Below are 23,671 nucleotides of genomic sequence, written 5' to 3'. Positions count from 1 at the left end.
AGGGTTCTTCTGCCCCTCCTGGGCTTTTCTTCAGTCTGCCCTCTGGGCCCTGTTCTTAATCCCTTTCTGGGCTAGCTTTGAGTCTTCTCCCTGCTCCAGTATAGAGCTCTCAGCCCCCAGCCTAGCTCCACTGGCATCCTGTCTGCAGACGCTGGCTCCGGGCCTTCTCCAGCGGGGTCGGGCAGCCAGCCCACTTCCTGTGATTCCTCTCCCAGCCTGAGCTCTCTCAGGCCTTGTACAAGGCCCAGGTGTCCATTAAAGCATCAGAGGACCCCTCTAGTCCCACCCCCTCAGGCTGGGAAGCAGCTAACTAATTATGGGTATGTCTACACTGCAGCTGGGAGCGTGCCTCCCGGCCTGGGGAAACAGACTCATGCTAGCTCTGCTCAAAGTAGTGGCTAAAAAGAGCAGTGTGGACTCTGTGGCATGGACGGCGGTCACCCAAGCTCGGACCCTGGGGGTCTTGGACACCAGTGGCTAGTCTGAGCTGCCGCCTGTGGAGCAGCAGCCACATGGCTATTTTTAGCATGCTCGCTCAAATAGAGAAAGAGATATGGTATAGCAGAGGAAGCAGCATAACATTTTACAGAAAGGGAAACTGAGGCACCAAGCAACTAAGGCCAAAATATTCCAACTTGGGTAGCTAAAGTAGACCCCTGTATCCATATTAAAGCACTTAAATAAGTAGCCTCATTTGCAGACAGGCCGAGTACCCAGCAACTCCCCCTGAAATCAATAAAATACAATCTAGGTCAGGGGTAGGCAACCTATGGCACGCGTGCCGAAAGCGGCACACGAGCTGATTTTCAGTGGCACTCACACTGCCCGCGTCCTGGCCACTGGTCCGGGGGGCTCTGCATTTTAAATTAACTTTAAATGAAGCTTCTTAACCATTTTAAAAACCTTATTTACTTTACATACAACAATAGTTTAGTTATATATTATAGACTTATAGAAAGAGACCTTCTAAAAACAGTAAAATGTATCACTGGCACGCGAAACCTTAAATCAGAGTGAATAAATGAAGACTCGGCACACCACTTCTGAAAGGTTGCCGACCCCCAATGTAGTTCCATACCATTCAGCACCCAGGTTTGAAAGGTTTGGCCTAGCTGATCTACCCAGTGAGTCAATTACAGAGCTAGGAATGAAACCAAGCTCTCCTGATTCCCAGCTCTGGATTTCATCACCAACACCCTCCTCCCTGCCCCCTTCAGACAGATGTCGTGTCTGAAGACTGCACAGTGTGTTCTTCTGTTGCTAGATAATCTCACCCACTAGCCTCTCCCACTGCTGAGGGCTCCGGGGCTGACACTTCTGAATCACATGCTCTCTCCAGGTACTCACCTGGCCCCCAGCACCTGAACACCTCACGCTCTGTAATGTATTTATCCTCACAGCCCCTGGGAAGGTTGGGACGTGCTACTAGAATTGTTGTACAGATGAGGAACTCAGGCCTGCCTGGAGGGGTTGGGTTTCTGTCCAGGAATCGGGCTTGGTTACTTCACGGCAGGAATCAGTCTCACGGCAGGAATTGGGCTCACCTTCTCTGTGGCCGGTGTCAGGGTCCTGAGTCCCAAAGGGATCCTGGCTTTTCTGGCCTCCTCGTTCTCATCCTCCGATGAGTTTTGCTGGTCATCCTCAGGGAGCTGGGAGGGAGCGGGAAGCAGGGTCCACAGCCTTCCTGGGTTGGGTGATAGACAGTACAATTGTGCAAAATTGTGCACAACCGGTTGAAAGACCGTACTCATAGAATTGTTACCAATGGTTCACTGTCAAACTGAGAGGACGTATCTAGTGGGGTCTGTCCTGGGTCCGGTACTAGTCAATATTTTCATTAATGACTTGGATAATGGAGTGGGGAGTATGCTTATGAAATTTGCAGATGGCACCAAACTGGGAGGGGTTGCAAGCACTTTGGAGGACAGGATTAGAATTCAAAGTGACCTTGACAAATTGGAGAATTGGTCTAAATTCAACAAGATGAAATTTAATAAAGACAAGTGCAAAGTACTTCACTTAGGAAGGAAAAATCAAATGCACAGCCACCTCTGCAGCCGGTAGCTCCAGGGGGGATTTAAAGGGCCGGGACTCCCAGCCGCTGCTACCGCAGCCGGAGCCCTGGGCCCTTTAAATCTTAAATATTAATGACCCAGAGCCTGAACTGTGCTTTGGATGCTTGTTCCTGGGGCTGTTTTAGTTCAGCTAGCCACGGCCCCCAGGGGCCAGTCCAGTAGCCGGGGATCAGCATAACACAGGGATGCCTGTGCCACCCCCCGTTTTCTTGGCCATGTTCTCTGCTAAGATGGGGGCATGTAAGAATCATTATGGTGGCTCTATGCCCCCCAAGCTGCCCCCCTTATACAGGGCTTCAGAAGCCATCGTTAACCCCTTCTGGCATCCCCCTGAGGTGAGAGGCCGGTGGAATTCGCTCCATTTCTCAGGGGGAGGAAGTGAGGCACACAGAGCTTAAGTGATGTGCCCAAGGCTGCAAAGCGTTGTGTGGCAGAGCCAGGATCAGGAGCCGGCTTAGCTCCCAGCCCCATGCTCAGGACACACCTCTCTCTGATTGACCCCCCAACGACATGACACTGAGCTCCAGCTCCTGACACACACACCATTTCTGGGCCCAGGGGCTGCTTTCTGCCGCAGCTGGGGAGGCGTGACATTCCCATCGCGTGCATACAGGGCTTTGGGACTGATGCCACCTACTGTGAGAGCCCCAGACCTCGGCCCCACCAGGACAGAGAGGTCTGGCTTGGCTTCATGGAGGGGTGTCAGGGCCTGGGAACGCTGTAGGGTTTACCTGAGAGTAGTGTGGGACCCAGAAGTCTGTTGGCAGAAGCCCAGCTTCATCGCTGTCCTGGTGCTGCAGGCCGAAGATCCAGGCTACCCCAGAACCGGGTGATCATCGGGGAGCCTAGAAATCCGTTTGCCACGGGGAAAAACGCGGAATTTGCATTTTTACAGAGAATCTTTAGTTTTTACATTGTGTAAAAAAAGAAAAGCCGGTGTGAACGAGTCACTAGTTTTTACTGACAGCACCAGTGTCACCGGCTGAGTGCACCTCCCCCTTCTGGGGTTGATTTTTGAAGGCGCTTTAAATGTACAGCAGAGCCCCGTTTATCCACTCGAACTGGGCCCCGCTGGAGAACCCAAACTTGGGCGAATCAGGAGAACTGGCAAAGAGCTTTCAACCCTTTGTTTTTTGATGGGGTTGGGGCTGACTGCTCCAGCCCGTCGCTGTCAGCCCAAGGCGGCTGGTGGTTCGGGTCATACAGGAGCCGGATAACGGAGACTCCCATCAGTGGGGTTCTCCTGTACATCAGGACACATTGTGCGCACCACGGATATAGACATTTGTGGCTAGGGAAACTCAAGTTCGCTTTAAACCTGGGAAAACGCGGATTTTTATGGGTGATTTTGGGGGGTTTACACGGAAGATCCGGATCCCTAGTGATCCGGTTTAGCGCGGCTAGGGCCGCCTGGTGCTCTGGGGGCGCCCGAGGCATTGCCGTGACCCGGGCTCGGTGCCATGGCCGCATGCCCGGAGCGCGCCCCGCCGCGCCGCTTTGTGTCCAGACCTGTGCGCGGCTCGTGCGGGCAAATCCGGAGACATCTCGGGTTCCGCGCGGCTCCGTCCCCTCCCCGCTCGCCAGCCTTTGTCTCCCTCCGCCCCCTCCGCCAGCTCCAGTTCCAGCCGGAGCGCGTCTGAGCCCGGCTGCGGCTGCGGCTGCCCCGGGGAGCGGAGCCGCGAGCGCAGCGGAGGACGGGGGAACCCCCCAGCTGGAGCCGGGGCGCGAGGAGCCCTGGCCGCTTGGCCAGCTTCCAGCCAAGCCTTTTCCCCCGCCTGCGGCCCAGCCGCCGGGACAATGCCGGGAGGGGCTTTGGCTCAGGTAGGAGATTTTACAATCAACTTCCCTTGTGTGGCTATGGAGCGGGGGGGAGGCGATGCGCAGCGCTGCGCTCGCTGCCAGACGGGGGCCTTTACCCCCTGCACCAGGGGCACCAAGGATGCGTGCAGACATGTCCGGAGTGCCCGGAGCGTGGTACCCTGATGCACACGCAGGCTGGCTGGCTGCAGATATGGCTCTTATGGCCACAGCATCTGAGCCATCTCCCGAGCTTTGTAACTAAAGAAGTGACAGTAACAATTTCTTCCTTCCTTCCTAGCCGATAAGGTGGGGGGGGGGGGAAAGAGCTTGATTTATTTAATTGGGGTGTATGTGTGTGTGTGGGGGGGGGTGTATGTGTGTGTTTGTGTGTGTTTGTGCATATGTTTGTTTATGTGAAGAACTTCTTAGGGGACAAATAATGGAACAGTTCTAAAGCTACCAGCAGGATTTGAACCTAGGTGCTTCAGAACCAAAATAGGGGAGAGGAGGCCACTACTTGAGCCGAAGGGGCAGCACTATAAGATGGTAGCAGTAGCAGGCTATTATCCTCTATGCAAACCCACCCCTAGCAGGAGAGGCAGCACACTTCATAAGCATATTGCATTAGGACGTGGTATGAGTTTTGCATGGGGTATGCACTGGGGCAGAAGATTGGTGCATACTCAGTACAAGAGAGGATATCAGATGAATCTACAAGACACTGGGGAGAGAGTGCTGAGTAGGTGTGCAACGCAACTGGGAGAATTATAATTCACTGGGTCCCTGTGAACCAAAAAGGCTGGAAACAGAAAAAGGGAGGCAGCCAAATAGGAATAATCAGTCTGTGAAAGCAAAAGATAAGGGCAGGAGAAAGTCAGGATGACCTTGCGACTGCTGTCTGGGGGTTGTCTCTGGAGCTGAGTTAATAACTGGGTTTTTGAGTCAGGGGCCAAACCCAAACAGCCAGAAAAAACTCTGGTTGGCTTCAAACCAAAACTGAATTTTAAAAAAAATGTTCTCAGCAGAATGAACAAACACAAAAATTTCATCTGGGTCCAACTAAAGATTTCAAATGTCGATTGGAAACAACATTTGGTCTGGAAAAAGTCATTTCAGAACAAACTCACCAAACGCTTAAAAATGTTTTGCCATTTCTGAAATGTTCATTTTGTTTTTTTGTCCAAAACTATTCATTGATTTTGACCCACATTCACAAATCGTTTCGGTGCCCGGAAAAATGCCTTTTCCAGCAAATTCACTGTTTGCTAAAAATATTGTCCGCCAGCACCTCTTGTGCCAAGCAGAGAGGGGACCTCCAAGCCATCCTGCACTTCGGAATGGCCTGGACCCATCTGAGTAGGACACCCCATCACAGGAGCTAAGAGGAATAAGAAGGACTTTGAAAATTGTGGTGATTTGGGGTAACAAAAAAACGCTGTAGGAAAAGGTAAGGCTGGGAGTGAATGCAGGGGATGAAATCAATGAGGGCTCTACAATGGCTCGCCTAATAACGTGCTGCTTAAATCTGGCCATGGGTAAGAAAATTACCAAAGAGGAGGTGTGGTCGCCTAGGCTGGAGCTGTGGATGGACAGCAGGAGATGGGATACATGCAAAGAACCAGAATATATCCAAAGCAGCTCATCCAGATAACAGGCATTGTAAGGCTTAAAAGGAATTCGCTAATGAGCCTGGAGGCTGAGCAGACAGGAAGAAGGTAGATCGTGGCGTGTGGAAAAAGAGAGAAATCCTAGCAATCGCTGTGTGGTTTGTCACACTTTAATCTCTAGCAATGTCTATCAATATATGGATAGATACTGATGGTAGCCTAGAGGCTGCAGTCAAGATCCGGGCCTAGGGTGACCAGACAGCAAATGTGAAAAATCGGGACCGGGGGTGGGAGGTAATAGGAACCTATATAAGAAAAAGACCCAAAAATCGGGACTGTCCCTATAAAATCGGGACATCTGGACACCCTATCCGGGCCCCATTATGCTAGGCACTGTACAGACAGGTGGCAAGAGATGGTCCCCTCCACCGGAGGTTACAGTCTAAATAGACAATGGGTGGGAGGGGAAACAGAGAGGAGGTGTTTTGCCCAAGGTCACGCACTGTGCTGCCAGGAATAGAATCCAAATCTCCTTCGTCTCAGTCCAGTTCTCTCCCACTAGATTACACTACCTTTCATCACCGGAAGGAATATGAAGAGTTAAAAACCCTGTAAGCAACTGGAGGCTGGCGGAACCATGAGCAATAAGCAGCGAGGGCTAATAAAGAACCAATCACGCCAGACGAATGTGATTGCTTTTATTCTGATGAACTCACAAAAGTAGTGGGTATGGGGAGATCAGCAGCAGCAATGGAATTAGACACTAAGGGAGCCTAAGTGCAGGGTGTCACAAAATCTTAATTTGACCGCTAATAGGCACTGGTTTGGACACCACCACTGGGGTATGGGTTGGAACCTGGGGGCGCGGTGGAGTGGGGTTATAAACGGAAGTGAAGGGGAATGAGTAACAGTGCCGGGTGGAGCTGGAGAGAGATATCCAGGAGGGTTACTGTGTGTTTCATGATCTGGAAAAAGAGGGGACCGGCCCACGAATTGCATGCACCAATGGCACTGCAATGGGAAGCCTTTTCAACGCCAGGGAGGACAGGGGAGGATATGAAGGGGCCTAGAGAGGTCGGAAGGCTGGGCTGGAACGCCACTACTGCCAGGGACGAGTGGTGACTGAAGCAGCAGGTGCTGAGGGTATGGTGCTTGTTATTGCAGGTCCCGGTGACGTTCGATGACGTCGCCATCTATTTCTCCCGGGAGGAGTGGGAGATGCTGGCAGACTGGCAGAAGGAGCTGTACCAGGAGGTGATGAGGGAGAATTATGCAAATCTGATTTATCTGGGTAAGGATCAGCCTTCATTGTTTTACCGGGTGCAGCAGGATCATTGAAATCCCTGGGCTGTCTTTAGTCTATTATTATTTATTGGTTTTACAGTAACCCCTAGGGGCAACCAGTCCAGGATCAGAGCCCCACAGTGCCAGGTGCTGTACACATTGGCTTTAAAAAGCTCGTCCTTGTTCCAGGGAGCTCCCGGTCCTAGGATAAGTCTTACTTAGTAAGCATGCAATGGCCCAGATTATCAGCTGATGCAAATGTCCGTAGTTCCATTGAAGTCAATAGCGCTATACTGACTGACACCAGCTACGGATCCGACCCCTGACGTGACATCGCTGGGGAAAGACAGTGTGCTCCTGGGGGACAGTAACAGACGACCACCCCCTGGTGACACTGCACCCCATGCTGCTCCAGCCTTGACCCTCAAACCTCTTGCATGTGGGAAACACAAGCCTTTCTAATGCTGCTGTCACTGACGTGAGCCTCCGGCACCTTCCCAGCCCCCACAGAGGCTTCCTGTCTGAGCCCCACTTGGTAAAACAGGAAGCAACATTCTTGGAACTGCTCCGCAGCAAAGCAGGACACGGAAAGTGACACGCGCATTCCCAGCGGTCCTCAGTGCAGCTCTGTTATCAGTGGAATGCGTCATCACAAGCAGAAGCAGGTCACTGCTCAGTTTCCCTGAATGGAGGGAGAGAAATTCGCCCCTGTGCAGAGGGCCAGCCCATGGCTGAAGCACCAGACACGTCCCGCTCATGGTAGGGGAGTGGACGCTATAGACCAGCAAATCAGGAGGAGGAGGTATTTTTAGAACAAATAGGAAAAGCATCCAAAGGACAAATCCCGGTGGTAATGGGGGAATGTAACTCCCCAGAGAGGTGTAGCCTATTTGGGAAATTGCTCATTATTTTGTTGAGTTTCTCTTTCCTATCCGTGTTTATCTCCCTCACTCCGAATCCGGTGTAGTACACCAGCTCAAGTCAGGGCCGAGAATCACACCCACAGATTGTGTTGTTCTGTGACATCACATATACGCACACAGTCACTGGTGTATCCATTTGCTGTCAGGGCTGAGAGCAGTTTTTCCGTTAAATATTTTTTGAAAAGCAATAATAATCCTGACACACAAATAACTTGAATAGGATGTTTCAAAGTTCTAAAATCGGTGCTTAGAGACCAATATGGCTGCCTCAGGAGCTCTTTAATGACCTGAAAATCAAAAAGGACTTGCACAAAAAGAGGAAACATGGACAAAAAAGCAAACAGAATGTTGGGAGCCATTAAGAAAGGATAGATAATAAGACAGAAAATATCATATTCCCTCTATATAAATCCATGGTACGCCCACACATCTTCAATACTGTGTGCAGATGTGGTCGCCCCATCTCAAAAAAGATATATTGGAATTGGAAAAGGTTCAGAAAAGGGCAACAAAAATGATTGGGGGTATAGAACGGCTTCTGTATGAGGAGAGATTAATAAGACTGGGACTTTTCAGCTTGGAAAAGAGACGACTAAGGGGAGATATGATAGAGGTCTATGATATCATGACTGGTGTGGAGAAAGTAAATAAGGAAGTGCTATTTACTCCTTCTCATAACACAAGAACTAGGGGCCACCAAATGAAATTAATAGGCAGCAGGTTTAAAACAAACAAAAGGAAGTATTTTTTCACACAACGCATAGTCAGTCTGTGGAACTCATTGCCAGAGGATGTTGTGAAGGCCAAGACTACTACAGGATTCAAAAAAGAACTAGATAAGTTCATGGAGGATAGGTCCATCAATGGCTATTAGCCAGGTTGGGCAGGGAAGGTGTCCCTAGATTCTGTTTGCCAGAAGCTGGGAATGGGCGATAGGGGATGGATCACTTGATGATTACCTGTTCTGTTCATTCCCTCTGGGGCACCTGGCATTGGCCACTGTCGGTAGACAGGATACTGGGCTAGATGGACCTTTGGTCTGACCCAGTATGGCCATTCTTATGTTCTTATAACTCTCCAAACACTGGGGGCCAGACTCATTCCCGATGTTCAGGGAAGCCAGTGGAGCTACTCCAAGGATACATGTGAGTCTAGGATTTTCCTTCAGTTTATCCAAGAGACGGTTAAGAGATGCCTAGATCACAATCTCTGAGTACCTACATGGAGAAGAGATTTTTGATAGTAGATTCCTCTTTAACCTAGCAGACAAATGCCGAATGGTAGGTGAAGCAAGAGAAGTTAGGTTATAAATAAGTCACACATTTTGTAACAGGCCGGGTAATTAACTATTGGAATAATAACTATTGGAATAGGGATGTGATCATTTCACCATCACCTGAAGGCTTTAAATCAAGACTGGATGTCATGCTTAAAAACATGCGTTAGCTGGCCCAGAAGTTTTGGTCTGGATGTAGAAATCACTGGGTGAAATTTTCTGGAGGAGGTCAGACTGGAAGATGGGCATGGTCCCTTCTGGCCTTAAAAATCTATGACTCGTTACCACCATCCCATCCATAAGTAATGCCTGAACTCTTTTCTCCATCCAGCAGGGGACTGGCCCAGGCAGAGAAGCAAGAAGAAAAATGAGGAGGAATGTGCTGAACAGTTGGAAGCCCCGGAGCTGCCGACTGGAAACAGCTCGGCCAACGGCTCAGAGAAGGCAAAGAACTGCAGCACTCAGAGCGTCCGTGTCCCAGAGCCAAGCAGCGAGGAAGGCGGCTGGCTGGGGCAGCTGGTTGAAGGTGGAAGAGGGAACAGCCATTGCACGTGGCCCAGTGGGAACCAGGCACCCAAGAAAAGGGCAAGACCACACAAGTGCGACGAGTGCTGGAAAAGCTTCACCTGGAGATCGGAGCTGGTTCAGCACCACAGGACCCACACTGGGGAGCGGCCATATAAGTGCGCTGAATGCGGGAAGGGCTTCAGCCAGCACGTCAACCTGACCATCCACCAGCGTATCCACACCGGCGAGCGGCCCTACCGGTGTGGAGAGTGTGGGAGGGGCTTTACCCAGCATATCAACCTGACCCTCCACCAGAGAATCCACACTGGGGAGCGCCCGTACCAGTGCAGTGAGTGCGGGAAAAACTTCATCCGCAAATCCAACCTGGCCAAGCACCAGAAGATCCACACGGGCGAGAAGCCCTTCCAGTGCGCCCAGTGTGGGAAGAGCTTCGTGCACAAGTCCGGCCTGGTGTCGCACCACAGGACCCACACGGGGGAGCGGCCGCACCAGTGTGAGGCGTGCGGGAAGCGCTTCGGCCACAAGTCGGGCCTGCTTTCGCACCGGAAGACCCACACGGGCGAGCGGCCCCACCAGTGTGCCCAGTGCGGGAAGAGGTTCCGGCATAAGTCAGGCGTGGCCTCACACCAGAGCACCCACACGGGCGAGCGGCCTCACCAGTGCTCCCAGTGCGGCAAGCGGTTCTCCCGCACCTATGAGCTCATCTCCCACCAGCGCCTGCACACAGGGGAGCGGCCCTACCCATGTGCCGACTGCGACAAGAGCTTTGTGCGCAAATCCAACCTGGTGAAGCACCAGCGCGTGCACACGGGGGAGCGGCCCTACGAGTGTGGCCAGTGCGAGAGGAGCTTCTCCCAGAGGTATGAGCTGGTGGCTCACCAGATCACCCACACCGGGGAGAGCCCCTATACCTGTGCCCAGTGCGGGAAGATCTTCAGCCAGAAGTCGAACCTCGTGAAGCACGAGCGCATCCACACTGGCGAGAGTCCCTTCCCCTGCACCCAGTGCGGGAAGAGCTTCAGCCAACGTGCCAACCTGGTGAAACACCAGCGGATCCACACTGGGGAGCGGCCGTTCCAGTGCGCCCACTGCGGGAAGAGCTTCAGCCAGAAGTGCGAGCTCGTGTCGCACGAGCGGATCCACACCGGGGAGCGGCCGTTCCAGTGCGCTCACTGCGGGAAGAGCTTCAGCCAGAAGACGAGTCTGATCGCTCATCAGAGGATCCACGTGGGTCAGCAACTGAGTGAATGTGCCTAGGGCGATGCCCTCCCGTCCAGCTCTGCATGGCACTCCGGCTGATGCCAATGGGGGGCTGACGTGCAGATCGAGGGAGGTGCATGGCTCTGGGTATGGATCCATCCGTAAATATCTTCTCGCTTACTGGGGAGCAAACAAGGGAGGAATTGGGGCTCTCAAGCTGGAGATTTCCAAACACGTCCCAGAAAGAGTTTAAACAGCTCTTTGAATTGCCCTCGTCAGGAGAGGGGGGATATTTCAAACCTGCCTTCCGGTTAACACAGAGACCGTGTTGGACTTTCTAAGGCTCGGCAGGTCAGGAAACAGCATGTAATTGTCAAGAAGTCCAGAAAACGTCTGGCAAAGCAGGAACCATGTTGAACAGCAGAGCGTTCCCTCAGGAGAAGAAGGGGCAAGCTTGGAAGACGCAGGGCTGATTCAAACCTTGGGTTTTCCAAATGCCTGATGATGAACCTTCTGAGCTTGACTGACCCTCAGGAAGACTGTAGAATGTGGGTATGGCGTGGTAGACCCCTCAGCAGTACCCTCAACTAGCCAATGGGAACATGGAGGGCTGGAAGGGGTGGAGAATGATTAATGGGGTATGAAGAACAGCTGGTCAAATAATATTCAGCAAATATATGATTTGGTTCTTGTTGAGCAATGAATCAAAGAAATAACTTTTTGAAGTGTTCATTCAGCTGTAGAAAACTGTCCCTCAAAGAAATTATTTGGGGCCAGGTTCACAAAGGTGTTTAGGTGTGTAAAGATGCCGATAGGTGCTGTTGTCAATCTCACTAGCACAGGGGTTCTCAAACTGGGGGTCGGGACCCCTCAGGGGGTCACAAGGTTATTACATGGGGGTTGCAAGCTGTCAACCTTCACCCCAAACCCCGCTTTGCCTCCAGCATTTATAATGGTGGTAAATATATTTAAAAGTGTTTTTAATTTATAAGGGGGGTTGCACTCAGAGGCTTGCTATGTGAAAGGGATCACCAGTAAAAAAGTTTGAGAACCACTGCACTAGCACCTAAGTGAGTCAGGCACCCCACTCCCCTTGACTCTCAGTGGTATCTCTGGCCCAGGTCCTCAAAAGTAGTTACGCACCTAACTCCCAGTGGGAGTTATACTTGGAGGATCTGGCTGGAGGCGCCTAACCTGCTTAGGAGCTTTTGAAAATTCTCATAGGCGCTTAGCTGCATCTCTAGACACCGAAATGCTTTTGCAAATCTGGCTGTTGACCAAGAACAGCAAAGGCCAGTGAGTAATGCTGAATCCGTTTTTCTGTTCTTCTCACAGACCCAGTTCTATTTCTGTGTGGCAGGTTTAAACGCATCCTGATGCGTGGGTGATCAAAAGGCATTATTCTTGATGCTTTTTCAGTGGCGAGTAAGAAATAATGTCAGAACTATCCCAATAATAGTTATTTCCTGGATGCTGAATTGATTAAACTTATCCCAAACTACTTCAAATAGATGAACCCGTTCTTTCAAAAACATCAGTGAAGGAGATCACTGCCCTGCTTATGTGGAAATATACATGCTATGACATGGCGAAGATCATGAAACCGTGTGCTCCGATAGCCTTCTCTCCAGTGCAGTCCCCACACATCACCCAGTAACTGAGAGACTCTTTTCAGAACCATTGATTTAAATGAACATTATCAACCGGATTTAAACTGGTGTCTTCTTTAACCCAAGGAGGAAGTGACGTTTATCCAGACAGATCAGAAGAAAATATAACACAGTGGCCTCAAACTTGTAAAACTGCCTCTCAGGCTGGTATTCCTGTCTGCGCTCCTCATGCGTGATCCGACACACCTCTTTAATGAATGCTGTTTCCTTTTTGTTTATGCACTGATCTAATTGTTTCCATTATGTACCATATCAAAATTATATCTATGGAGATATGCCTATCTCCTAGAGCTGGAAGGGACCCTGAAAGGTCATGGAGTCCAGCCCCCTGCCTTCACTAGCAGGACCAAGTACTGATTTTGCCCCGGATCCCTAAGTGGCCCCTGGGTTTAGCAGGCCAGTGCTCAAACCACTGAGCTATCCCGCCCCCCATTTTAATAGGTGCCTTTTTAAAGCACAACATGTAGTTCAAAGGTAGGAAAATTCTTCAGGGTCTTTGATTCATTGCCTTTTTTTGGTCTGCTTTCTGTTTTGCTTCCTGTAGTGTAAGCTCCACGTCTTGCTGCATGCACGGAGGCCTGGGTGTGGAGCAGGGAGCTGGCTTGGTTTGAACTCCGCAGTCCATATTGCCCAGGGGTTTGGGTTATAATTGGGGTCTGATTCTGTAAGTGCTCCGTGCGCGGGAGTCTGGTTGACTCCAAAGACAGTTCTATGATTGGAATGCTCATGGGACTGGGGACTGGTGTTTCAATTCATCTTGGCCATGGATGGCTCCCACCTCTACGTCGCCTTCTCATCTGACATGAATGCTGTTTTTTCCGTTACATCAGAATGGAGAGCTGGGCAAGGAGCAGCCGGCTAAAGCTCAGTCCAGACAAGGCACAGAGGTGATGCAAGTCAGGGCTGGCTCTAGGTTTTTTGTTGCCCCAAGCAAAAAAATTTTTGGCTGCCCCCCCCAGCCCTGTCTCTCTCTCTCTCCCCCCCGCCCCCACTGCACCCTCCTGCCGCCCCAGCCCTGGGTCACTGGTAACTCGCTCCCAGGGTGGGTCACTCAGCAGGAATTTTGGATGTGCACAGAACACAGACAGGATTGGTTCCCATATGGTTACAGAACTGCAGTAAAGTGGAACAATTTTCAGCTTGTGTGATTGGAGGATATCTGGATGCATATTATAAGACTGTCCTACATAAATGAGGAAAAGTTGAGGTGCCTTTATTATTCTTTTGTTCCATTCTTCGTTTCTATGGGGAATTTGCCAATGTAATATCACTGTCTTCCTTTTAAACAAATAAAACTAAAACTAAAAAAAAAGCAATGGCTGTTGAAAATAGCAATTCCAGTCCTAATAACCACTGGGAAGCATTTCTTGCTCAATTTATTCTACTTTTTCTACAGCAAGTTACAGTGGATCAGTATATTTGATTTGTGGGAAATGAAGTAACAGCTGCCCAAATTGAGCTTGAGCACTCCTGAATTTTGAGGGTGTTCAAATCTGGAAGGCAGGTGCTGGATTCCCTTTCTGAATATTAGCTAAATCTGGAAAAGAAAAGTCAATTTCTGCTTCCATGGCTCAGAAGTGTAAATCCTCCTACGTGCCTGGTACTGTATCTAAAGCTGCCCAGGTCCTAGTAGAGCCTCCCCTCCCTTACTTTTCATTTTAAATTCTAGTGGGATCTCCCTTGCTAGGCTTCAGATAGAGAGGGGCACTGTCCATTTAGTCCACCCAATTCTTTCTTTGGGGGAGAGCCCAGGGCTGGGGCGGCAGGAGGTGCGGGGGGGGGGGGCGGGAAGAGCCCAGGGCTGGGGCGGCAGGAGGTGCGGGGGGGGGGGGTGAGAACCCAGGTCTGGGGCGGCACGGGGGTGCAGGTGGGGGCCAGAGCTGGGGCAGCAGGGGGTGCGGGGGGGGGGAGAGTCCAGGGCTGGGGCAACACGGGTGTGGGGGGGAGCCCAGGGCTGGGGTGGGGGGCAGCAAAAAACCTAGAGCTGGCTCTGTCCCTACCATTCACAGCAAGCCGCAGCATGAGGTTTCAGTTCCACACTCCTTCCCCCTCCCTTTCCTGTTAATTGTGGCCGAGGGAATGCTGGGAAATGTAGTTCTTTCCCTGCTCCAGGGCTGGCTCTATAGGCAGGGAGCTAACCAAGGAACTACAGCTCCCAGGGCCCCCTGTTGGTTCTCAGCTCCCAGGCTGGATTCTTGCGCCCCTGCAAATTTGCCGCCCCAAGCACCTGCTTGCTTTGCTGGTGCCTAGAGCCGGCCCTGATGCAAGTGGACAGGGGAAGTGTTTTGAGGAACTGTTTGCAAAGGTGACCTTGCCCTTCACTGACAGAGTATATTTACCCTGCCACTCAAAGCAGAATCCTGCTTGGTTACTCATTGCTCTTGAGTTTCAACTAGCTGCGGTGATCAGAAAATCCTGCTGCTACCTTCCATTGGCCAAACAATTATGTTCATTCCTTTCTGATGTGGACCCAGCCACAGAGACCCATGAATGTGCTGCAACCTTCTCTATCTGGGCTTACCAAGGCGCTGCGCCTTCTAAGCAAAACTGTCTATACAAAAATTAATTAATAGAGATAGCCTATCTCCGGTCATTGAGTCCAGCCCCCTGCCTTCACTAGCAGGACCAAGTACCAATTTTGTCCCAGATCCCTAAGTGGCCCTCTCAAGAATTGAACTTTCAACCTGGGGTTTAGCAGGCCAATGCTCAAACCACTGAGCTATCCCTCCCCAAATGATTGGTCAAATGATGGGTCCATTTCTAGGTGCTTGCCCTGAATGGGCTAGAGTCCAGAGACCTCTGGGACCACCTGTCTCCTCCATTCCCCACTATCCTTCCTACACTCAGCTGGGACTCTGAGGGTGACCGAGCCCAGATTTCACCTTGTGACAGCAGAAGAACAAGGTTCTTGGTGAAAAGCCCACGCTTGTGACAACTTCCCCAGCATATCAGCTTGATACGCACATCTCACTACCTCGAAAGGATGCTGCAAGAAGACACCCGCTGAAACCAGCATTTCCCCATGCAACCAGGTTGTAACGACACCATTCCCCCACATCATCAGCTACCAATGGAAGAAGACAGATTAAAGGGAGAAAGGTTCAGAGTTTTACCTCCTACATGTAAAATGAAGGATCAATACCCTGAGTCACTCACCCACTGGCGATGAGCGAGACAGCAATACTTATGGATAAATCAAATAAAATAATGCATTCAGGGAACAATGCCAAAGCCTCCTTGTCGTTAACTTCACCATGTCAGTTCAGATGCAGGACAAGAACAGACTGTATAGCTGAGTGGATAAGGTCTCTGGATCAAATTCTTCCTGGACATAAGCAGACAAAACTCCCATTGAAATTGCTGGGAGTTGCAACCACTCACACCAGAGTGGGATTGGACCTTGGGGCTTTCAAAGGTGGTGAATTCAAATCCTGTTATATGAGGAGACTTTGTTCTCTTGGCAGCAAATCAACTGTTATATTTTCACTACTTAATTATCATCAACCACCAAAAATGAGACTTTATCCTTCAAACACTTTGTATCTGGAGTGGTGCTTTCTCTCATGTAGGCAGTTCTCCTCCTGCTCGTGAATATTTACAGGATCCGGGTCTTGCTTTGTGTTCAATGAAAGTATTTAAATAGTTTTTTTCCTCAATGAAGTAACAAATCATACAGTATATCATAGATGGTTTGGTTGGTTATTAACTATTTGATTGTATTATTTATGTAGTACCAACACTGTACATTAAATGTTACATGCATGCAGGTCGTAGTGTGAAGATCCTTGCTGGTGTCCATCAGATTAGCTCCACTGGCTTCAACAGCTGAGGATCTGACTGGTGGAGAGAGGACTTTGCAAATCTATATTTCTATGCAAATATAGTGCCCATCTATAAAAAGGGAAATAAAAACAATCCAGGAAACTACAGACCAGTTAGTTTAACTTCTGTGCCAGGGAAGATAATGGAGCAAGTAATTAAGGAAATCATCTGCAAACACTTGGAAGGTGGTAAGGTGATAGGGAACAGCCAGCATGGATTTGTAAAGAACAAATCATGTCAAACCAATCTGATAGCTTTCTTCGATAGGATAACGAGTCTTGTGGATAAGGGAGAAGCTGTGGATGTGGTATACCTAGACTTTAGTAAGGCATTTGATACGGTCTCGCATGATATTCTCATCGATAAACTAGGCAAATACAATTTAGATGGGGCTACTATAAGGTGGGTGCATAACTGGCTGGATAACCGTACTCAGAGAGTTGTTATTAATGGTTCCCAATCCTGCTGGAAAGGCATAACGAGTGGGGTTCCGCAGGGGTCTGTTTTGGGACCGGCTCTGTTCAATATCTTCATTAACGACTTAGATATTGGCATAGAAAGTATGCTTATTAAGTTTGCGGATGATACCAAACTGGGAGGGATTGCAACTGCTTTGGAGGACAGGGTCATAATTCAAAATGATCTGGACAAATTGGAGAAATGGTCTGAGTTAAACAGGATGAAGTTTAACAAAGACAAATGCAAAGTGCTCCACTTAGGAAGAAAAAATCAGTTTCACACATACAGAATGGGAAGAGACTGTCTAGGAAGGAGTACGGCAGAAAGGGATCTAGGGGTTATAGTGGACCACAAGCTAAATATGAGTCAACAGTGTGATGCTGTTGCAAAAAAAGCAAACATGATTCTGGGATGTATTAACAGGTGTGTTGTGAGCAAGACACGAGAAGTCATTCTTCCGCTCTACTCTGCTCTGGTTAGGCCTCAGCTGGAGTATTGCGTCCAGTTCTGGGCACCGCATTTCAAGAAAGATGTGGAGAAATTGGAAAGGGTCCAGAGAAGAGCAACAAGAATGATTAAAGGTCTTGAGAACATGACCTATGAAGGAAGGCTGAAAGAATTGGGTTTGTTTAGTTTGGAAAAGAGAAGACTGAGAGGGGACATGATAGCAGTTTTCAGGTATCTAAAAGGGTGTCATAAGGAGGAGGGAGAAAACTTGTTCACCTTAGCCTCTAAGGATAGAACAAGAAGCAATGGGCTTAAACTGCAGCAAGGGAGGTCTAGGTTGGACATTAGGAAAAAGTTCCTAACTGTCAGGGTGGTTAAACACTGGAATAAATTGCCTAGGGAGGTTGTGGAATCTCCATCTCTGGAGATATTTAAGAGTAGGTTAGAGAAATGTCTATCAGGGATGGTCTAGACAGTATTTGGTCCTGCCATGCGGGCAGGGGACTGGACTCGATGACCTCTCGAGGTCCCTTCCAGTCCTAGAATCTATGAATCTGAATGCATTGTTTAGTTATTGGCCATAAAATGCTTTGAAATTGGCAGGTGCTGTGTTCCATACAGTGGTTGCCATTTGTAACAGGTTGGGGCACTCACCAGTGTGGCGCCTCCTGCTGGTCAGTTTGGAAATTAGGTTTCAGAGTAGTAGCCATGTTAGTCTGTATCCGCAAAAAGAACAGGAGTACTTGTGGCACCTTAGAGACTAACAAATGTATTTGAGCATAAGCTTTCGTGGGCTACAGCCCACTTGGATGTAGCCCACGAAAGCTTATGCTCAAATACATTTGTTAGTCTCTAAGGTGCCACAAGTACTCCTGTTCTTTTTGGGAATTAGCTCATCCAGCTCAGGAGCGCCCTCCTCTGGCCAGTTTCCCTGCCCTTACCTGCCTCTCTGCAGTCCCTTTATCTCCACCCTGTGTAGGCCCCTCGTCCCTCCTGGACCACGGTGGCCCTTTCCTTGGGGTGCTGCCCCTCACCCAGGGAACCCCACTCCCCTGAGCCCACCTCACCTCAGTGACTACTGTCAGTTGTCATCTAGCCCCTTCTCTCAAAGGGCAAACTGCAGTCTGAAATGGCCACTCATCCCTTGCCCTGACTGCCTCCCTGCAGCCCTAGGACCTCCTCAGGCCTTTGCTGCAAGGCCTCAGCCTGTGAGGTCGCCAGGCCAGAGCTCCCCAGCTCAGCCTGCCCTTTCCCAGCACTGCTCTGTCCAAGGTACCCCAGTCTCTACCAGGCAGCTAGGTCCTTCTTGCTCCACTGCTGAAGCAAGACTCACCTCCTTTTCCCCAGGAGCCCTTTTTATACTGGCCCAGCCAGGCCCTGATTGGCTGCCTCCAGCCCACTCGTGATTGGCTCCCCGGGGAAGCCCTCTCCCAAGGCTGTTTTTAACCCCTTCCAAACCGGAGCGGGGTGACCGCCCTGCTACACCATTATACAGCCAACATTTATCATCACCCTAGTGATGATGTCACAGTTATTTCCTACGCTCAGTATGTCTCTGATAGCCCAAAGTTGGTAGAGGCTTGCCTTTCATTGGTGATCATCAGGGATCCTAGTTTTCAGTGATCAAAGAACCCCAAAATTCTCCAATAAAAAAAAATCCATGTTTTCCCACGATTAAAATTCAGGTTGTATTTAGTGCTTTCCATGTGTTCTACAGCTGTCTGCCTTCAAACGTCATCTATAGCCTTGCTGCATACATTACAGAACAGCACATTACCATCAATGTGAAATTTGTCCTTGCCAAACTCAGTGACATGGGCTTTAGGGGTGATTTTTCAAGTGTGTGGCATCTTTTCATAACTTTAATTACTCACGGCTGGAGGCTGAAGTGAAATTTGAGATGCAGTAAAACACGAAGCTCTATACGCCAGAAGCAGTTTATTGGAGTGTGTTTAGCTATGTACATTTAAAGCACATTTAAAAATCAACCACAAGAGGGAGAGGCTGCACGCACTGAATAAGTGACACTGGTACTTTCAGTAAAATCTAGTTAATAGTTAATGGATGTTTCTATTTTTTCACAAAAGGTGAAAAACAAGATTCTCTGTAACAACGCAAATCCCGCGTTTTCCCACAGCAAGTGGATTCCTAGGATCCCTGGGGATCATTGTAAGACTCACGCAGTCTTTTTTAGGGTTAGGTTTTAAAAGAAGCAGCCTGATCCAGCTACCATGACCCTTGCTCAAGCCAGCTGTCCCACTGAAACCAATGCCCCTCCTGACCCTGGTGGAAATACTCCTGCTGACTGACACTCGCATGAGCCAGATCAGAATCCGGCCCCTTGACGTCAATGGGGTGACTTTTTTCATTCATATTATCATTGTTATTGTAGCCTCTGGAGGCCCCTCATACTGAGTGCTGCACAAACACACAGAGAGATTTGCTGCTCCAGAGAGCTGGCAGTCTAGCCTGACCCGGTCTCTGTGCTGCGCGGTGGGGTGGCTGGCTCCAGCCGGGCGGCGCGGCTGTAGCACTGCCAGCCGCTGGTGCTCCAGGCAGGGCAGTAAGAGGGCGGGGTGGATAGTGTGCAGGGGAGTTCGGGGGCGATGGTCAGGGGGCGGGGGTGTGGATAGGGGTCGGGGTGGTCAGAGGCGTGGATGGGGCAGGGGTCCTGGGGGGGCCGTCAGGGGGGCGGGGACCAGGCCATGCCTGGCTGTTTGGGAAGGCACAGCCTCCCCTAACCGGCCCTCCGTACAATTTCGGAAACCTGATGCGGCTCTCAGGCCAAAAAGCTTGCCTGCTCCTGGACTAGAACCCAGGACTCTGAAGGATGAGCGTAGACCACTGCTTACGGCCATCTTGAGCAGGGAGCGCTCCCATGAGGCTGGGTTGCAAGCTCAGGCCCTGGCTTTGTATTGCAGACTAATACCTCGGCGTTACAGACAGGCTAGCCAAGGAGGCATAGCCTCGGGGAAGAAGGCCCCGAGAGGAACATTTCTTCCCTTTGGACTCTTGCATCCCTCAGTGCTCTGCTGTGTTACTTGTGCTGGGTGAAATCCACCCCCTAGGGCTTGAGCGGCATGTGGAAGATTCCTAGGTCTCCCCTGGCTCAGAGCTGCTGTGCCAAGACCTGGCCCTTCCTCTTTATTGCAGATGTTTAAAGAAGCTCTTTGTGTTGCCGAAGCAAAAGCACACAGTGAGTGCTGGCTTCTTTGCAGGGGCGTGTGCAGGGACATAGGTCTCAGCGTGGCCCAAGGAAATTACTTTGTAGCCCTGCTCTTTGGTTTGGATTTTTTAAAGTGGAATTGTCTCAATGTGTTCCTGTTGCATTCAGGGCACTTCCCCTTAGTGGTTTTCGGGCCGGTAAATGTGGGTCAGTTGAACCAAAGGACTGTGTAGCCTAACGGGTAATGTCTCTGGTTTGAACTTCCAACTCTTACTGGGGTTATACTTTTATTAACTGTCTAGGCAGACTGCTCCATCACTGTGCTTCTAGATTAGCTCATCCTTGAACCACATCTGTAAAGGGAAAAAAATCCAAAATGTTTCCCACATCAATAGATCCAAGCTGGAAAATAAAAATTTCAGCCATGTAGAGATGCCTCTGCAATCCACTGGTGAAGCATGTGTCATGTCCCCCTCAACTGGCTGGCCTACTACTGCTATTGAAGTTACTCTTTTTTTTAAAAATGAAATGGAGATATCCTATTCCAGGAAGGGACATTGAAAGGTCATCAAGTCCAGCCCCCTGCCTTCATTAGCAGGACTAAGTAGTGATTTTGCCCCAGATCCCTAAGTGGCCTCCTGAAGGATTGAACTCACAATCCTGGGTTTAGCAGGTCAATGCTCAAACCACTGAGCTATCCCTCCCCACCTTTAACTCCAGTGGTAGAGGTTGATTCAGTAGAGCTGAAGGTTTGGGATTGAAACCCTGCTGCAGACTTATGAGGGAAGGGTTCATTACATCTCAACAGTTCAGTTAGAAAAGGGTTAACTTGTTACATTTAAAGGGTAACATGCAGATACGGTCATTTGGTCTCCCCTTCTGTGATTGACTGTGGTTTGGTCTACACTTGGTCTACACGGCTTGGTCTACACTTCAGTCTAACTATGTCACTCAGAGGCGTGAAAAATCCACACCCCAGAGCAATGTATCTATGCCGACCTTCACACCCACCCATGTAGACAGCACTGTCTTGGTGGGAGAGCTTCTCCGGCCGCATAGCTACCGCCTCTCCCGTCGGCTTAGAGCGTCTTCACCAGATGTGCGACAGCGGTGGAGCTGCGCCGATGTAACTTTGTAGTGTAGACCTGCCCTAACTCACTCCTGGGAGCTTTAAACTGGGGAGTGTGTCACATTAGCCACCCAGGAGGGCATAAAGTCTAGTGGTTAGGGACTGACACTCACGCCGCCTTCTGGGGCCTGGTCCTGTCTCTGCCCTTGAGAAAGACGCTTCACCTCTCTGTGCTACAGTTTCCTCAGGTGTAAATGGGGGATTGTATTCATTGCACAGGGGGCTTCATTCACTAAAAGCTCAATCTTGCCAGCCCGTTACTTCGTCAATGGGAGGCGTTTCATGTACTGAGGGCTTGCAGAAGAACATGGCTGCTTCTTGAGATATCAGGGGCCAGCTCCTCAGCTGGTGTAAATCCTGTCGCTCCACTGACTTTACACTGCGGAAGATTTGGCCCCATATCGTCATAGGGCTGAACTCTTTATTTTCCTAATTAGGGGTTTTTATTAAAACCCGTGAGATGTGCTGGCTCAGATGTGGTGTCGAGATCCCCGCTGTGTTTATTGACATCCCAGAGGGGAGGGGTCGTAGTAGCGCACTGTATTGTTATTTCTACACTGCTGCCGAAGTGATTCCAAATCAAATGGAGGATAGGTCCATCAATGGCTAGTAGCCAGGCTGGGCAGGGATGGTGTCCCTAGCCTCTGTCTGCCAGAAGCTGGGAATGGGCGACAGGGGATGGATCACTTGATGATTACCTGGTCTGTTCATTCCCTCTGGGGCACCTGGCATTGGCCACGGTCAGAGGACAGGATACTGGGCTAGATGGACCATTGGTTTAATCCAGTATGGCCAGTCTGATGTTATATTCTTAAATACACCAAACAACTATATGCAGTACTTTGTAGTATTCAGATTCTAATTAAATGAGCATATGCAGATATATATTGGCTGCAGTTCAGTCTTGTCTCCTCTCACACCTCACTGCTTCTGCCTTCCAGAGAGTAAATAACAATGGGGAAAATTCATCCTTGGTGTAATTTAGCTCAGGGGGTCAACCTGTGGGTCATGACCTAAAATTGTGCCATCAGAATGTGTCAAAGGGTAATGTAGGAGGCCTGGTTATGGGGGGAGGGGGGGGTCAGCTCCTGCTTCTTTGGGGGGAACCATGGGGGGGGGGGATGTAGAACCTGCCCTGCACCCACCCCACAGTGGCAGCTCCGTCAGCTCCGCTCCTGTAGGGCTGGCTGGGCTCAGCTCCCTGCTCTGGGCTCTCTGAGCTGGTGCACCGGGTTGCGGTGCCACCCAGGTTTGGCCCAGCTAGCCCTCTGTCATGATAACAGGGGTGCAGCCAGGCCAAATTTGAGTGCGTGGCGGTGCGACCCATGCGCCGGGTCACAACACCAGTCACGCAAATTTGGCCTGGCTGGCCACCCATTGGCAAGGGCCAAACCTGAGCAGCACTGCCAGGGGCAGATTAACAAATTTGCCGCCCGTAGGCCCTCAAAAAATTGCCGTGCCTCCCTCCCCCCCCGCGCCAGCCCATCTCCGCTCCCCTGCAGCAAGCCTGGGAGGGAGGGGGGAGAAGGGGAGCTGTGGCACGCTCGGGGGATGGCGGAGGTGGAGTGGAGGTGAGCTGGGGCAGGGAGCGGTTCCCGGCCCCCCGGTTACTCCCCGTGCCCGCGGGCCCCAGCTCACCTCTGCTCCGCCTCCTCTGAGCGCGCCGCTACTCGCCTCTCCCCCCCTCCCAGCGCTTTTGCGTGGCAAGCCTGGGAGGGAGGTGGAAGGAGGGAAGCGCGGCATGCCTGGGGGAGGAGGCAGGTCGGGGATTTGGGGAAGGGGCGGAGTTGGGGAGGAGGGCGCGAGCAAATTTGCCGCCCCTGCAAATTTGCCGCCCTAGGCCTAGACCTTGTTGGCCTAGGCGATAATACGCCGCTGAACACTGCAATCCTGAAGGTCACAACACTGGGAGAGGGGACCCGACCGAGCCCTGCCAGCCCCATGGGACAGGAACGGCAGGACCCACCACCATGGTACGCACAGAGTGCCTAGTTAGTACTTATTACATTAATGTGTATATTATAGATTGTGGATACGAAATATGTAGTAAACCAGATGGTTTTTGCATTAAAGCTATTTACTGGGTCACGACGGGCCGTCAAGGTTACAAATGGGTCCTGAGCCCAACCAGATGGAGAACCACTGGTCTAGACAGACCTGAATTCAGTTCAGTATTTGGTGCATCAGGATCCAGGATGTGGGTGGTTCCTCTGCTGTTCATGAGGAAGCAGCGAGTCCCAAGTGAATTGCTTTTATTCAAGTATCAGAGGGGTAGCCGTGTTAGT

At 50.5% G+C, this 23,671-nt stretch overlaps 1 protein-coding gene across 1 annotated transcript in view; it reads left to right on the top strand.

Annotated features, from left to right (window-relative positions):
- The first annotated feature begins 3,872 nt into the window (after positions 1 to 3,872).
- Positions 3,873 to 23,671, top strand: part of LOC135873894 (zinc finger protein 420-like) — a 47,814-nt gene continuing 28,015 nt past the window's right edge. Inside the window, exons 1-3 of the mRNA XM_065398503.1 lie at positions 3,873 to 3,896; positions 6,647 to 6,773; positions 9,297 to 10,605. Of these exons, the coding sequence (XP_065254575.1) occupies positions 3,873 to 3,896; positions 6,647 to 6,773; positions 9,297 to 10,605 (1,460 nt within the window). The remainder of the gene's footprint in view (positions 3,897 to 6,646; positions 6,774 to 9,296; positions 10,606 to 23,671) is intronic.

Source organism: Emys orbicularis, chromosome 2, assembly GCF_028017835.1.
Source record: "Emys orbicularis isolate rEmyOrb1 chromosome 2, rEmyOrb1.hap1, whole genome shotgun sequence".
Lineage (NCBI taxonomy): Eukaryota > Metazoa > Chordata > Testudines > Emydidae > Emys > Emys orbicularis.
Note: the sequence above shows the minus strand (reverse complement) of the source record. Positions and strands in the feature narration are given on the sequence as shown.